Here is a 16,013-nt window from a genome sequence, read left to right on the forward strand (position 1 = left end):
ACCAGTTGTGTAGAGTGCGCCTTAATCCTCAATGGGGCCACCCTGGCCTTAGTCCTAGGAGCCTGGATAATAGCTGTATTGATGCAGTGGGCAATGGTTGCTTTAGAAGCGGCCTGACCCCTACAATGGCCCTCTAGTATAATAAACAAGAAATCAGAACGCCTGAATGAGGCAGTGGCCGATAAATAATACCTTACGGATCTAACAATGTCCAAAATGTGCAGAGCCTTCTCAATAGTTACATAGGTTGAATAAAGACCTTGGTCCATCAAGTTCAACCTTCGTCCACCAATCGTACATTTTGGCACTAATTTAACTATAACTCACAATGTTATGTGGAGTGAGGAAATCATCCAGCGGTTTTTTGAAAGCTGTTATAGTGTCGGCCATTACTACCTCTTGAGGTCGGCATTCCACAGTCCAACTACTCTTACTGTAAAGAACCCTTTCCTGTTTAGGTATCGGAATCGCCTTTCTTTCACCTGTAATGAGTGCCCCCTGGTTCTTAGTATGGTCTTTGGAAGGAATAAGTCATGTGCCAGTACTTTGTACTGACCACAAATATATTTATACATATAAATGAGATCTCCTCTGAGGCGTCTTTTTTTCTAAGCTAAATAAGCCCAACTCTTTCAACCTCTTATCATGAGAGGCCTTCCATTACGTATAATAATCTAGTTGTCACCTTTTTAAAATGTGGAGCCCAAAACTGGATCCCATATTTCAGATGTGATTTATAAAGGGGTAACAGTACGTTGAGATCGCAGGATTTTCTCTCTCTTTTTATACATCGTAAAAGACGGATTTTGGTAAGAACTTACCTGGAAAATCCTTTTCAGCGAAGGAAGGAAGGGAGACACAGACATTACTAGTGGGTAGGCGGAGCCCACACAGGATAGAACACCTCAGATTACAAAAAAGTGTTGACCGGCCCCTCCAGCTTGGGCTTCTCCTACTCCAGCTCTCCAGTCCGTACACAAGCTAAGGAAGAGCAATTAACACCAGCGGAGCAACACAACCCCTTCTGAAAAACTTAGAAAAAAGCAAGAAGACAGGTTATGCATATAACAGAAAAAACCACACAGTCCCAGGTACTACTCACTGGACATGACCACTGCGATGAGCTGGCAATGCTGGAACAGAGCCTTAGCGCGCCGACCCCAGCCCAGATAACCGCCATCAGAGAAGGGTCACGCCGCATCTGAAAACACAACAACACACTTCTGCCATGGGAGGGAGCTGTGTCTCCCTTCCTTCCTTCGCTGAAAAGGATTTTACAGTTAAGTTCTTACCAAAATCCGTCTTTCAGCAGCAGAATGGAAGGAAGGGAGACACAGACATTACTAGTGGGACGTCCCAAAGCAGTCCAGAAATTAAGGGTGGGAAAAAACAACAAAGGCAGATTCCCAACAACTTAGATAAATGCGCAACCAGAGCTAAACACAAGTTAAGGAGATAACCTAAACTACAGCCGCCTGCAGGACCCTACGTCCTAAGGCCGCATCCGCGGAAGCACTGACGTCCACCTTATAAAACTTTGTAAAAGTGTGGACGGAGCGCCAGGTAGCCGCCCGGCAGAGTTGAGCTGCCGAGGCCCCTTGATGAAAAGCCCACGATGAACCCACAGCTCTCGTGGAGTGAGCTCGAATCTTAATTGGGCAAGGCTCGCCTTTAAATCGGTAAGCTTCTAAAATGGCCGACCGAATCCATCGAGCTATAGTGTCCTTGGAAGCTCGTTGACCACGACGACGACCTGCTGGAATCACAAAAAGTGAGTCCGACTTCCGAAAACCTTGAGTAATAGACAAATAGAACTTTAACGCCCGCACCAAATCCAAAGTGTGCAAGGCCCGTTCCTTCACATTCCTCGGCTCTGGACAGAGCGAGGGCAACACAATATCCTGGTTAACATGAAATTGTGACACCACCTTAGGTAGAACGTCGCCCCGTGTGCGAAGCACTACACGATCCGGGTGAAACTCCAGAAAAGGAGGCGAGCAAGAAAGAGCCGCCAACTCAGAAACCCTTCTCAAAGAGGTAACCGCCACCAGGAAGGCAACCTTCCAGGAAAGCAATGAAAGGCTAACAGAGTCCATAGGCTCAAAAGGCCCATGTTGAAGAGCCGACAAGATTGAGCCGCCAAGGAGTCACAAGTGCCTTCCGCGGCGGAAATTGACGGATTACCCCGCGAAAAAAGGAACGTACGTCCCTACGCGAGGCGATAGCCTTCCGAAACAGCAAGGATAGAGCGGAAACCTGACCCTTCAGGGTGCTAACTGCCAAACCCTTGTCCAGCCCATACTGCAAAAAGGCCAACAAATTGGGAATGGAAAAAATCCTCGGGTTCCTTGAAGAACCGGAACACCACGAGAAGAAGGCTTCCCAAGTCTTGTGATAAATCCTAGTGGTAGCAGGACCTCTGGCCACTCGCAGAGTGGCAATGACTTCGGCTGAAAATCCTTGACGGGTCAAGATTTCGGTCTCAAGAGCCACGCCGTCAAACGCAGAGACTTCAGGTCCGGATGACGAATGGGCCCCTGGGTTAACAGGTCCGGGCGAAGTGGAAGTGGAGGCACTGCCAGAAGCGACCCCAGCGTTGAGAACCACGTCCTCCTTGGCCAATCTGGGGCCACCAACATAGCCGAGACTCTCTCCAGTTTGATCCGACGTAACACCAGAGGAAGTAAGGATATGGCCGGAAACACATAGATCAGCTCGAATTGGTCCCACGGAGCCACTAGAGCATCCACCGCCACAGCCTCCGGGTCCTTGTACCTGGACATGAACGTCGGTAACCTGGCGTTGAACCTGGATGCCATCAAATCCACTTGGGGAGTTCCCCAACGGGAGCACAGTAGTGCAAAAACTTCCGGATGAAGACTCCATTCTCCGGGATCCACCTTCTCGCGACTGAGGAAGTCCGCCGTGATATTCTGGACTCCTGGGATGTGAATCGCGGAGATGGCAGGAACCCTGGCTTCGGCCCATACCATGATCCGAGAGACCTCCATCATGAGCCTGGAGCTCCTCGTCCCACCTTGATGGTTGATATACGCGGCCGCCGTCGCGTTGTCTGTCTGCACTCGGACTGGCAGACCGCTTAAAGGGACCGTCCAGTGTTGGAGGCAAAGGAAAATCGCCCTCAACTCCAGGAGGTTGATCGGCAGGACAGACTCTTCTGACGACCATACTCCCTGAACCCAGAGATCGTTCCAGACCCCCCCCCAGCCCGTCAGACTAGCATCGGTGGTTATGACCGACCACCGCGGAAGGAGGAAGGACTTCCCCTGGGATAACGCTTCTGGATGTAACCACCATCCTAGAGACTCTCGCACCCTGTGGGAGATGATGACACTGCGATCCAGCGAAGCCTGCGATCGATCCCAACGGGTCAGAATGAGCATTTGGAGACCCCTGGAATGAAGTTGAGCAAACGGGACCGCTTCCATTGACGCCACCATCAAATCCAGAAGGCGCATACACCTTCGAAGGGACATTGCTGTCGAAGACTTCATAACCTGTACATGTTGACGAAGACTTGCTTGCTTGTCCGGGGGCAATGACACCACTGCCCGTACCGTGTCGAAGTGCATCCCCAAAAACAGGATTGACTGCGACGGTTCCAGAGATGACTTCTTCCAATTGACTAGCCATCCGAAGTCCTCCAGGAGCTGAAGGGATAGATTGCGAGCCCTCACCGCCTCCTCCTCTGTGGACGCCACAATGAAAAGGTCGTCTAGATAGGGAAGAATTGTCACCCCCTGCCTTCGAAGGATCGCCATGAGAGGCGCCAGAATTTTTGTAAAAACTCTGGGCGCTGATGCCAACCCGAATGGCAGGGCCACAAACTGGTAATGGTCCTGACCTATGGCAGAACGTAGGAAGCGCTGGTGAGCCCTTCCGATGGGAATATGCAAATAAGCGTCGCGAATGTCGATTGACACTAAAAAATTGTTCTGCGACAGAGCCGCCACAACTGAGCGAAGCGACTCCATGCGAAATTTCCGGGTCCGGACATGCAGATTCAATTTTTTGAGATCCAGAATGGGGTGAAATTTGTCCTCCTTTTTGGGGACCACAAAGAGGTTGGAGTAAAACCCCCTTCCCCAATCCTCCGGCGGAACCGGCACCACCACACCATTCTGCAGAAGGGAATCGACCTCCCGCCGTAGAGCGGTAGCTAGCTCGGGCTCTGACGGAATGCGAGAAAGAAACTCTATGAAATAGCCTGCCGACACAACCCGCGTCACCCAGGCGTCTGAAACGTGGGACGCCCAAGTCGACTCGAACTGGAGCAGGCGACCCCCCACTCGAGGACCCTCGAGTGAAACCCTGGCGTCAGTCCGCCTTAGCGGGCTTTTTGTCAGCTTCCCGTTTGTCTTGACGGAAGTTCTGTTTCCAGGGAGTGCGGGATTTCTGAGAGATCTTTTTTCCCGAAAACGAGGGACGACCCGATCCCCAAGAGGGCTGACCGAACCGTCCCCTGGGCCGAAAGGGCCGCCGACTACTACCGGCACTAGACTTGCCAGACGCAGAAGCCACAGCTCTACGCTGCGGTAAAGCCGTTTCTTTTGCCATGGCCTTCGCAATCAGTTCCGTGAGGTCAGACCCAAACAGCTGACCACCCTTGTAAGCTAAACACAGCAAACCTTGCTTGGAAACCGCGTCTCCGGTCCACTGCTTAAGCCACAGTGCTCTTCTGACTGTGACAGCCGAGGATTGCGCCCTGGACAGCAGTGACGTAGTATCCAGAACTGCATCTCTGCCATATCGCGCTGCCTCTTCCAACAACTTGAAAAGCCCTTCTACCTCGGATAGCGGGGATCCATCTTGCCACGCCGTCCGTAGGCGGTCCAACCACCTCAGGGAAGCTTCACCAGCACACATGGCTCCTAAAGCCGCTCTGAATCCATGACCCGCGGCCTCGTAGATGGATTTAGCCGCCATCTCCGTTTTTCTGTCCAGCGGATCCTGCAGACTCGCCTTCCCTTTAACAGGAAGTAATGAAGATTTGCTAAGCTGGGATAAAGGGACATCCACTTCAGGAGAAGGAATCCAATTAGCAATCAACTCCGTAGAACACGGATACAGTGCCTCAAAAAACCGTGTCCCCTGAAAACGCTTATCTGGACACAGGCGTTCCTTCTCCACCGCCCCATCAAGTTCATCCAGAGATGGTAACGTTGACCGCGACCTATGCGACTCCTGAAAAAGCCGGGCCGACTTACCAGGGCGTCTAGCTACCTCCTCCGGTAACTGTAACGCCTCCCTCATAGCTCCAATAAAAGCATCCACACGGCCCAAAAGAGAGGCAGAGCGCCCCTGCCGATCCTCTTTATCCGAATCGGACATCTCTCCAGCAGAGCTTGAAGGGGAACCCTCCATATCAGAGATCTCCGAGTCGCTGCGCGGGGAGGACAGTACCGGCCTGTGGCGCTTCCTGCCATGAGAAGACAGTTGGGATCTAGCTGACACCCAATGACCTAGAAGGTCAGACAGGCTATCAATAGAACGAGTGAGAGCCTCCATTTTAACATCACTGAGTCCCCCGACCTGCGCTGCACTTGACGCCGTCGAGGACTCCTGCGAGTCAGATACGCGAGACTGATCCTGTAGCGGACCTGGGAGACGGACCGCGCCTCCTGGACCCTGATCTGACATGCCCTCACACAGTATATAGCAGGCTTAAGCCTGTCAGTAACTAGGACAGTGTGGCTTCTAAAAGGAAAGAAACGAACGCTGAAGGGTTAAGGCTCTTACAGGGAGAGCTACCCCAGCTGTCCCCCAATTAAGGGTTAACCGCCTACCAGGGGGTTAATGCAGCAGACTCCCCACAACCTCTGCTAAATGAAAGAGGTGTGCGAGTCCCAGACAAAAAAACCTCTATATGAGGTAGCAGCTGCAGGGCAGCGCAGTCTGCCACCTAATTGTGCCGCAGAAAGGTGCCCTGCGCTGTGGGGGTGAGGAGGTTAAGCTTCTGCCCTGACAGGCAGAAGCGACTCACCCAGCTGGCTGCGGTGCAACGTTCCTTCGGTTCTGACGGGAGGAGAGGAGAGTGAGGAGCCGGAGGAGGCCGTCAGAAATGGCCGCCGCGCAGTGAAGAGAGAAGCCGGAAGGGGAGGGACAGGAGAAAGCGCGCGCTCAGAGCGCTACCTGCCCGCGAAAAGACCGGGAAGGCGCGAAGCCACGCCCCCCGCCGGCATTCAAAAAGGCGCGCGACTCCTCCGCTCTCCGCTCCTGCCCCGCTTCACATGTCCTGCAGGGATCCACCTGCGGACGAAAACCACACAGTCACCAACGGTACATGTAACAGCGGCCGCCGCAGCAGCCGCTGAAGCACTCAAACACATTTACAAATGCTGAGTACTCACCCAGCTGAGCGCCACAGGGACCCCCAGGGATTTGTGGCGCTGTGGCCCTTAGCTTCCCCCCAGGACGGAGCGCGCAGGGACCCCAATGGCGCGGTTTGCGTCTCCTCCGGGAAGCGTCCCTCATCCCCCGGGGCCGGCAGGGTTCTGCAGGGACCACAATAAAGGGTATGCAGATCCGTCAGGGGAGGGGTGGGGGTCCAGCAGCGCTGAGACCCCTGAGACCTCTAGACCACGGGGGGTCCAAGTCTCTGTCCGATAAAAATAAAAAAATTTTCTGAGGAGCTGCTCCAGCAGCGACTATCCTCTGCGACCTCAAATTTTAGACTGGAGAGCTGGAGTAGGAGGAGCCCAAGCTGGAGGGGCCGGTCAACACTTTTTTGTAATCTGAGGTGTTCTATCCTGTGTGGGCTCCGCCTACCCACTAGTAATGTCTGTGTCTCCCTTCCTTCCATTCTGCTGCTGAAGTGTTGCTTGCTTTTGCGGCTGCTGCTTGACATTGAGTACTGCTACTCAGCTTACTTTTAACCAGAATACCCAAGTCCTTCTCCTGTTCTGTAGTCCCGAGTATACTCCCATTTAATGTATATGCAGCAATAGGATTACTCCGTCCTAGGTGCATTACTCTACATTTATCTACATTAAACCTCATCTGCCAAGTGTTTGCTCATTCAGACACCGTATCCAGATCATTCTGCAATATTGTAATGTCAAGATCATACTTTAACATCCTACATAGTTTGGTGTCGTCAGCAAAGACTGACACTTTACTCTCAATTCCATCCCCAAGGTCATTAATAAAGAGGTTAAAAAGAGTCGGTCCTACCACAGATCCCTGCGGTCCCCACTGCTGAATATATCCCATTTAGAGAACGTACCATTTATGACGACTCTTTGTTTCCGATCATTTAGCCAATTCCTTACCTTTCTACATATAGTTCCCCCCCAAGTCCTTGCTTCTGTAGCTTCAGTATAAGGCTGCTATGTGGTACAGTATCAAATGCCTTTGCAAAGTCCAGATAAATCATATTCGCTGCATTACCAACATCCAGATTTTCACTTACCTCCTCATAGAAACCCAGCATGTTGGTTAGACACGACCTATTTTTCATTAATCCGTCCTGATTATCATTTATTATATTATTCTCTGCAATATAACTCTGCAGGTCATCTCTTATGATGCCCTCAAAAACTTTGAACACTACCGATGTCAGACTTACTGGACGGTAATTACCTGGATCCACCTTCTTACCTTTCTTAAAATATCGGTACCACATCAGCTATCCTCCAATCCTGTGGCACCACCCCTGTTACAAGGGAGTCTAAGAAAATGAGATTCAGCGGTTTGTCAATTACTGAGCTCAATTGCCTCAATAGGATGAGATGGTGCAAGACAAAAGGAAAGTAAAACAATGTCTTCATTAAGGTGGAAGCCCGAGACCACCTTCAAGAGAAAAGATGGAACTGGCTTTAACACTACCTTATCCTGATGAAGAATAAGGAAAGGAGTGTGACAAGACCAAGCTGCAAGCTCTGAGACCCTCCTAATAGAAATTATGGCTGTAAGGAAAGCTACCTTATAAGAAAGAAAAAGTGTAGAGATTTCACTGATAGCTCAAAAGACGGAGACTGAAGAGCCTCCAAAACAAGATTCAGATCCCAAGGATCTAGGGGAGTACGATTGGGTTGGCTAACATGCGCCACCCCCCCTGGAGAAAAGTCTTAACTTGGGGTTTAGATAGCAAATCTTTCTGAAAAAGAATAGCCAGGGCAGACACGTGACCATTGAGGGGGTTAAGTGCCAGCACTGCCTCCAATCTGGACTGTAAGGAGAGCAGAGCTGGCAAGGAAAAAGACATTGTCGAAGTGCTGGTAGACTCACATCAGCGAAAATAAGCCCTCCAAGTGCGATGGTAGACTCGCAATGAGAATGGCTTCAGAGCTCTTATCATAGTCTGGATGAGGGAGAAAAAAAGAAATACACTAATGATGCACACACCTAAATAAAAACAACTTTTATTGGTGTACAAGTATGAAAATATATGAAATATCAATGAAACAACCTGAACCGCACATATTTAGGTGCAAACATGGACCAAGGTGACACACCAAAAGGTAGACACAACAGCATAATAATACACCATCTTTTATAAATATTGCTAGCAATGGTTCATAGAATTAGTGTAAGCCATGCATAATGCATATAGAGGACACAATATAATACCCCAATAATCCTAAAGGATAAATAAATGATATGCTATACCCCACACCAGTGAAAACAAGGCATACTGGAGATGAGCTACAGAAAGATTGAAATATACTATAAAGTGCAATATGTAATAAATCTCAGACTATTCCTAGCTAAAGCTGCAATAGCTAAATTGCCTAGTGCTAGATAAGGTGCCCTATGCTAATCAAAATATGCTAATTAACAGAAAACATGTCACCCATGAAGACCCATGGCTCATGTAGCCTAGACCAGGGTTCCCCAACTCCAGTCCTCAAGGCCCACCAACAGGTCACGTTTTCAGGATTTCCTTAGTATTGCACAGGTGATAATTTCATCATCAGCACAGGCAATAGTTACATCACCTGTGCAATACTAAGGAAATCCTGAAAACATGACCTGTTGGTGGGCCTTGAGGACTGGAGTTGGGGAACCCTGGCCTAGACACCCCACGCATATCGCTGTAGGTTACAGCTTCATCAGGAAAAGTGGGAGCATTTTTCATATGTGGCTATAATAACCTAATAAGCATCTTTATATACTTGCTATAGGCTTTTGTTGTGTCTATTTATTGTTGGCTAACTGGATACATCTGGCTACAGCTATTTGAGATTATCATTATTTATTACATTACTTGAGATCTGTTACACTGATGTCACTGATTTACACACTGATACCTTATAGTATATTTCAATCTTTCTATAGCTCATCTCCAGTATGCCTTGTTTTCACTGGAGTGGGATATAGCATGCTATTTTTTTTATCTCTTAGGATTATTGGGGTATTATATGGTGTCCTCTATATGCATTAAACATGACTTATACTAATTATATGTACCATTGCTAACAATATTTATAAGAGATGGTGTATTATTATGCTGTTATGTCACCTAACTATGTGCAGTTCAGGTTGTTTCATTGATATCCTGCTTGTACACCAATAAAAGTTGTTTTTATTTAGATGTGCGCATCATTAGTGCATCATCGCACGAGTTATACGGCAGTCTGTTTCTGCTATTATGCTGACTGCAGCACTACTGCCTGGCGTGAATATCCACATCCAGAGAAACCTACAAGCTGACCTGCACTGAGCGACAAGCATCACCGGCAGATCATTAAGTGGGCACTACCTGTGCCTCCCTCTGGAGCTACTATTTGACCATAACAGTTGGACTTATCGACAGAGTGCGGAGTTTGCAACCATACAGGTAGGATCTAGGTTTATTTTGCAGCAGTATGCACGGGCAATTTGCAGCAGTATGCACAAGCAATTTTCAGCTGATTTCCGGTTGGCACTTATGGTAGCTGTGTACTTCTTTATTCATGCATGTCAGTGCTATTTGCTTGCAATTTGCACATCAGCTAACTTCTAATTGCTCCCTTATTTTCATTTTTTCATTTCATCTGTGTAAGCCATTTTCAGCCATGTTTGATGTAGTAGCAGGGGAATTGCTATACTTAAGTATGTTTTCCATTTTCTCTTGGGTCTCCATATTTTTGCACTACTCCTATACATGGGGAAGGAGGGGGGGGGGGGGGGGGGGGATGAACCTAATTTATTTGCAGATGGCACTTGATATAGGTTACTTGATATACCCCTGGTGAAGTGGTCTTAGAATGGCTACATGCTTGGGTTTTAACCTCTCCCCCATACTGGTATTTAATGTTTAACACAAACTAACTTTTTCACTTACCATTTATTGCATAAAACTATTTTTTTTTATAGACATTTTTTGATAATAGTGCTTTCATGTCTATTTTTTAATAATTTAATTTAGACTTGTACTTTATACTCCATTGTTACTTATTAACTTATTATATTCTATGATATTTGCATTGCTTCTATTATCGGACTTTTCACTAAAGTAAATACACCTTAGGCCTCACTCACATGTCCGTGTTTCCAGTATGTTTTTTTCACGGATCCCACACATACCCATTATAACTTATGGTGTTATGCACATGCTCGTGTTTTTTTTTTACAACAGCACGGATGACAAGGGTCAATACAAGTCTATGGGTCCGGGAAAAACACGTACAGCTCACGGATGGCATCCATGTGCTGTACGTGTTTAATATTGCAAAATATATGAGAAGCTTTGCCATTTCTTTCTTTATCCATACTGGAAAAACACTAATGACACTGATGGTAAAAACGGACACATGGATGGAAATCACTGATGACACTGGTACCCATTTTTCACATAAGCGTTTTATACGAACATGTGAAGGAGGCCTTACTCTGTATGTGAGGAGCCCCTTGGCCCGTATAGTTCTTGGACCAAAGGGTTGAGTCTTCTGCAGTTCTTAATTGTTTTTATAGTTTTTGGATTAGGTTGTCTTCAAATACATCAGTCTTCTTTCTTAATTTCCGATAGAGGTGCAGCTTTATGTCTGGGTGCTTCTTTCTCTACTCTACACAATAGTTGCAGGGACCAAGGAGGAGAGCAGGACTGTGATTTTACATGTCTCATAGGAAAGAGCCGAGTCTAAGCTTCTCTGTGGGGATGTTTTGTCTTTTTTGATTGGGCAGGGGAAAAAGTAACCGGCCCCAGAGACAAATTTCTGCTAGCACCCTCTCGGTTAAAGGGGAAATTAGGAGCTAAACATTACACTCTAACATCTTCACAATGTTGATGAGAAATTAAAAACCGTACCTGTCCATCACGACTTATCTGGACCTTCTTGTTATCATTCCAAGGGTTCAGTAAATGATGTGTAAGCTGAAAAGGAACGCTATCCTTTCGTAGCCATTCCACTTTAAAGACTCCCCCAAGAGTGGTGGATCCCCAATCTTTACTCTTCTCCTGCCCGATCTCTGAACACATTCTAGCAAAGCCCTACACAAAAAAATACAAAACAAAGTGACAAAATAAAATGATACAAGTATATGGATGTGTTACCTCAATAATTTAAGGGAAATCAGTTATATGAATAACGGGTTATTTAAAGGGAACCTGTCACCAGCAAAAACGCTATTAACCTGCAGATACAGGGTTAATCTGCAGGTTAACAGGGTTATTATGCTACCCGGTACCTGCACGTAGCCAAACGCTCAGGGGAGAAAATCAACTTTATTCTCCCCGGCAGCATTAGGCTTTCAATCACGGGGGCGGCGTCGGTTCAGTCACCATTCTGAGAATACAGATCAGGAGCTGTAATCGCGCCCCTGTCACTGACTGACAGCCAATCCCAATACGGAGGGAGTGTCAGTTTCAGCGCTACTCTGTATTCTTAACAGCAGTGACTGAATCCGCACCCGTAACTGGAGCCCGAATGCTGCTGGGGGAAGGGAATAAAGTTAATTTTCTCCCAGCAGCGTTCGGCTAAGTGCAAGCACAGGGCAGGTTAGTAACGCTATTAACCTGCAGATTATCCCCATATCTGCAGGTTAATAGCATTTTTGCTGGTGACCGATTCCCTTTAAGGGAGCCTCTCAGTAAGATTATCACCCTCCCTCAACTGCATACATAGGCATGCAGGTCTTGGAAATCAATCAAGCTAAAAAGGCTGATACTGGGTGGGAAAACAACCTTGGGAGGCAGTGGCTCCTTAAGTGCTATGTCACGCCCACAGCACGTAATGCCTTTTTTGCATGCCTTTTTTGCATATGAATGAAAACCCTCATTACTTAAGAACACGGCAACTGATAGAAGATATAAAGGTGATACCCATATAAGCAGTTTTGTGAGCAATTGTTCTTACTGATAAATTCCCTCTAAAAGCAGCATATTATGGAGACAGTGTGCAGTTATTATTATTTATTATTATAGCGCCATTATTCCATGGCGCTTTACATGTGAAAAAAGGGGGTCTACATAGCAAAAACACTTACAATAATCTTAACAAAATGAGTCAGCGACTGGTACAGGAGGAGAGAGGACCCTGCCCACGAGGGCTCACAATCTATGAGGAATGGGTGAGAATACAGTAGGTGAGGGGAGAGCTGGTCATGCAGCGGTGTCGTGGAGCAGTGGTTACTGCAGGTTGTAGGTTTGTCGGAAGAGGTGGGTCTTCAGGTTCCTTTCAAAGGTTTCCACAGTGGACGAGAGTCTGATGTGTTGGGGTAGAGAGTTCCAGAGTAAGGGGGATACAAGGGAGAAATCTTGTATGCGATTGTGGGAAGAGGAGATAAGAGGGGAGTAGTCAGGAGATCTTGTGAGGATCGAAGGTTGCGTGCAGGTAAGTACCGGAAGACTAGGTCACAGATGTATGGAGGAGACAGGTTGTGGATGGCTTTGTATGCCAAGGATAAGGTTTTGAACTGGATTCTCTGGGCAATGGGGAGCCAATGAAGGGATTGACAGAGGGGAGAGGCCGGGGAATAGCAGGGGGGCAGGTGGATTAGTCAGGCAGCAGAATTTAGGATAGATTGGAGGGGGGCGAGAGTGTTGGAAGGGAGACAACTGAGCAGGAGGTTGCAGTAGTCGAGGCGGGAGATGATGAAGGAGTGCACTAGTGTTTTTGCAGAGTCTATGCTGAGGAATGCGCGGATGCGGGAGATGTTTTTGAGTTGGGAGTCGGCAGGAAGTGGAAAGGGCTTGGATATGTGGTTTGAAGGAGAGTTCAGAGTCCAGGGTTACCCCGAGGCAGCGAACTTGCGGGACTGGGGAGAGTGGGCAGCCATTGACGTTGATGGATAGGTCAGATGGGGGGGATGAATGAGAAGGTGGAAAGATGATGAATTCTGTTTTATCCATGTTAAGTTTTAGAAATATGGCAGAGAAGGAGGATGAGATAACTTCGGCTGAGCTGAGAGGAGAGGGAGGAGGCGCTGGGGGACGGAGGAGAGAATTGAAAGTGTTGAATAGCTGTTTAGGGTTGTGAGACAGGGAGGATATGAGAGATGAGAAGTAGGTTTGTTTAGCTGCAGTGAGTGTGGACTTGAAAATAGTGAGGGATTGTTTGTTGTACTATTACTAAAAGCAGCACAAAAAATACTTGATATCAGTTTAAGAAAATAATTTCGGTGAGTCACTGAGATACTCAGTGAATAAGGGCTTTTAAATTATTTTGCAATAAATTGAGGATTTTAATTATTTTTGGGACTCACCAAAATTATTTTCTTATGTGAAGCCGTAAGTCACAGCTACTGGTTGGAGACCCACAACATTGTAAGACGGACTGAGTCATATAAATAGGACACTGTGAGGCTGCTTTTTTTTTTATTTACCTTGATATCAGTTTAATAGAGCCCCGTTAGCCTCAGTATTGAGTCCGCTGAATTCAAAATAAGGAGTTCTCCTGCATCTTCCACCCGTCTCACCAGTGAATAATGGCCGCTATGTAAACTTAACCTTCTGTAAAGTGTTACAGTTGCTAGATAGTACCAATGAGTGTGGTTTTCAAATATCCTACGTCTTGATTTAGAAAAGCCCAATACATTTCTCCCTTTAGAGGTCTCTTTTCAGGACTGAATAAATATTAGCACTTTAATTATTTTTCCTAATAACTACATATCAGTTTTGTTTAAAAGGAACCTGTCATTAGTTTCATACTGCCCTAACTATAAACTTATGAAACTGCGACAGGCTCCCTTTTTACAGAGAATAATGGGGAGCAGTATATCAAGACTAGCGACTTATATGTCAGTCTCGAACCCATATATTTTATAAAGGTAGACAACTGGCTTAAAGGGGTTGTCCAGTACTTTAGATCACCCCCCCACCTCCCCAGATGTATTCCCCCAGGCCCCCTAAGGATTTTTGTAATTACCTTACGTTGCAGATAGTGTCTGAGAGCGGCGATATCACTGGCCACTCACAGGCATCACGTGACCCCTGGCTGCAGCCGGCTCTGACATCCGCTGATGTCACGACAAGTGCTGGCAGCAGCCGGGGATCTTTGTCTTCCACGTTCCAGGTGGATGCCAGGCTGTACGCGGTGTTTCTTCCCCCCCCCCCCCACGTCACACCCGGCATCCACCGCGCGCTCTGCCTCTGCCCATTCATTGGGAATGCGCGCGGTGGATGCTGGGTGTGAAGCGGGGGGTAACCCCGCCCACAACCCAGTAGCCACCGTGGGTACCCCAGGATCTAATCTAAAGTACTGTACAACTTCTTTAATGTCAAAATGTCACTCTGCACTTGACACATGAAGGCACCATCATGCAATTTTGCATCAAAGCGATTTATTTTTGTAAAAATTGCCTAAAAATTTTAATTAGTGGTCAAAACTGTAACTACATTTTATATATTTTTATAAAATCATGAGAAATTAAAAGACCATAAATCTGGTTTTATACTGGAAGTTTCAAATTTGGCCTTGATGTAATCCCAAGTTTTGAATTTATTAAACCAAAAAAAATGAAATTTTTCAAAACATTTAAAAAGTATTTGCACAACTTATGTCTGACCTTAAAAGAGATAGTCAATAACTGACATTTCCCATATGTCTACTGCACACTGGCATCAACTTTATATACGTCTTTTTTGGGGGGACATTACATGGCTATAAGGATAGCAGCAATTTTTCCAATTTTCAAGGAACTTTCAGAAACCTATTTTTTAGGAGCCAGCTCAGTTCTCGAGTGCCTTTGAGGGGCTTATATATTAAAACCCCATCACAAATTACATCATTTTTAAAAATGTATTCATTATGGCATTCAAAATAGTGTTTAGTAAGCTTGTTAACTTTTTAAATGTTTCACATGATTAATATAATGTGGAATGAATAAATGAAAATTTCTATTAGGAGTATTAGGAGAAATGGAGTATGGAAATATATTATAAATGGTTGTATACTGCTTTTTAAGAACACAGTTAGAAAGCTTTTCATTCAATCTTTCAAATAAAATGATCAGAAACATGCAATTCTGCAATTTAATAAGTTTTGTCTCTTATGGTTTTTACTGGACGGTACAAACAGCATGTTCATTTTATAGTTTGGGTCGTTATGGACACCATGATACCAAATAAGTTGAGTTTATTTATACCTTATCATTTTCTCTTAATAAAATCCAATAAAATAAAATATTGTGTCGTCATATTCTAAGAGCCATAACATTTTTTTTTTTTTGTTTTGCTATAGGGGTGTTTGAGGGCTTATTTTTGTAGGATGGACTGTTATTTTCATTGGTATAATTTTTGGGATTGTGATTTTTAGTTTTTCAAATTTTTTTTTTTTTTTACAAGTAAAGTGACTGACAATGTGTAATTCTTGCTTTCTTTTTACAATGTACAATGACTAGCTTGCCAATGCTAATTGACAAGCTAGTCCTACAGTTCAGGTCATTACAGACATGGCGACGCCAAATATGTGTAAATGTTTTTTTTTCCTCCCAGTAATAGAGGGCTTAAAAAAAGTACTTTAGAATCTTTTTTTTTACTTTGTATGATTCACACCTATTCTTACACAGGGACAGGAGGAGATCCTGCATAATCTCTCTCCTCTCACTGCAGCCGGTCCGCTACCCTGCAG

At 46.1% G+C, this 16,013-nt stretch overlaps 1 protein-coding gene across 4 annotated transcripts in view; it reads right to left on the reverse strand.

Moving 5' to 3' along the window:
* The window catches only part of YTHDC2 (YTH N6-methyladenosine RNA binding protein C2), a 131,889-nt gene that overhangs the window by 8,398 nt on the left and 107,478 nt on the right, over positions 1–16,013 (reverse strand). For all 4 annotated transcript variants that reach the window (XM_073677216.1, XM_073677232.1, XM_073677212.1 and 1 more), the window contains one exon: positions 11,252–11,434. In XM_073677216.1, coding sequence (XP_073533317.1) covers positions 11,252–11,434 — 183 coding nt within the window. The remainder of the gene's footprint in view (positions 1–11,251; positions 11,435–16,013) is intronic.

This window comes from Phyllobates terribilis, unplaced genomic scaffold, assembly GCF_046119375.1.
Source record: "Phyllobates terribilis strain yellow unplaced genomic scaffold, ASM4611937v1 Scaffold_1__5_contigs__length_1240528914, whole genome shotgun sequence".
NCBI classification, from domain to species: domain Eukaryota; kingdom Metazoa; phylum Chordata; class Amphibia; order Anura; family Dendrobatidae; genus Phyllobates; species Phyllobates terribilis.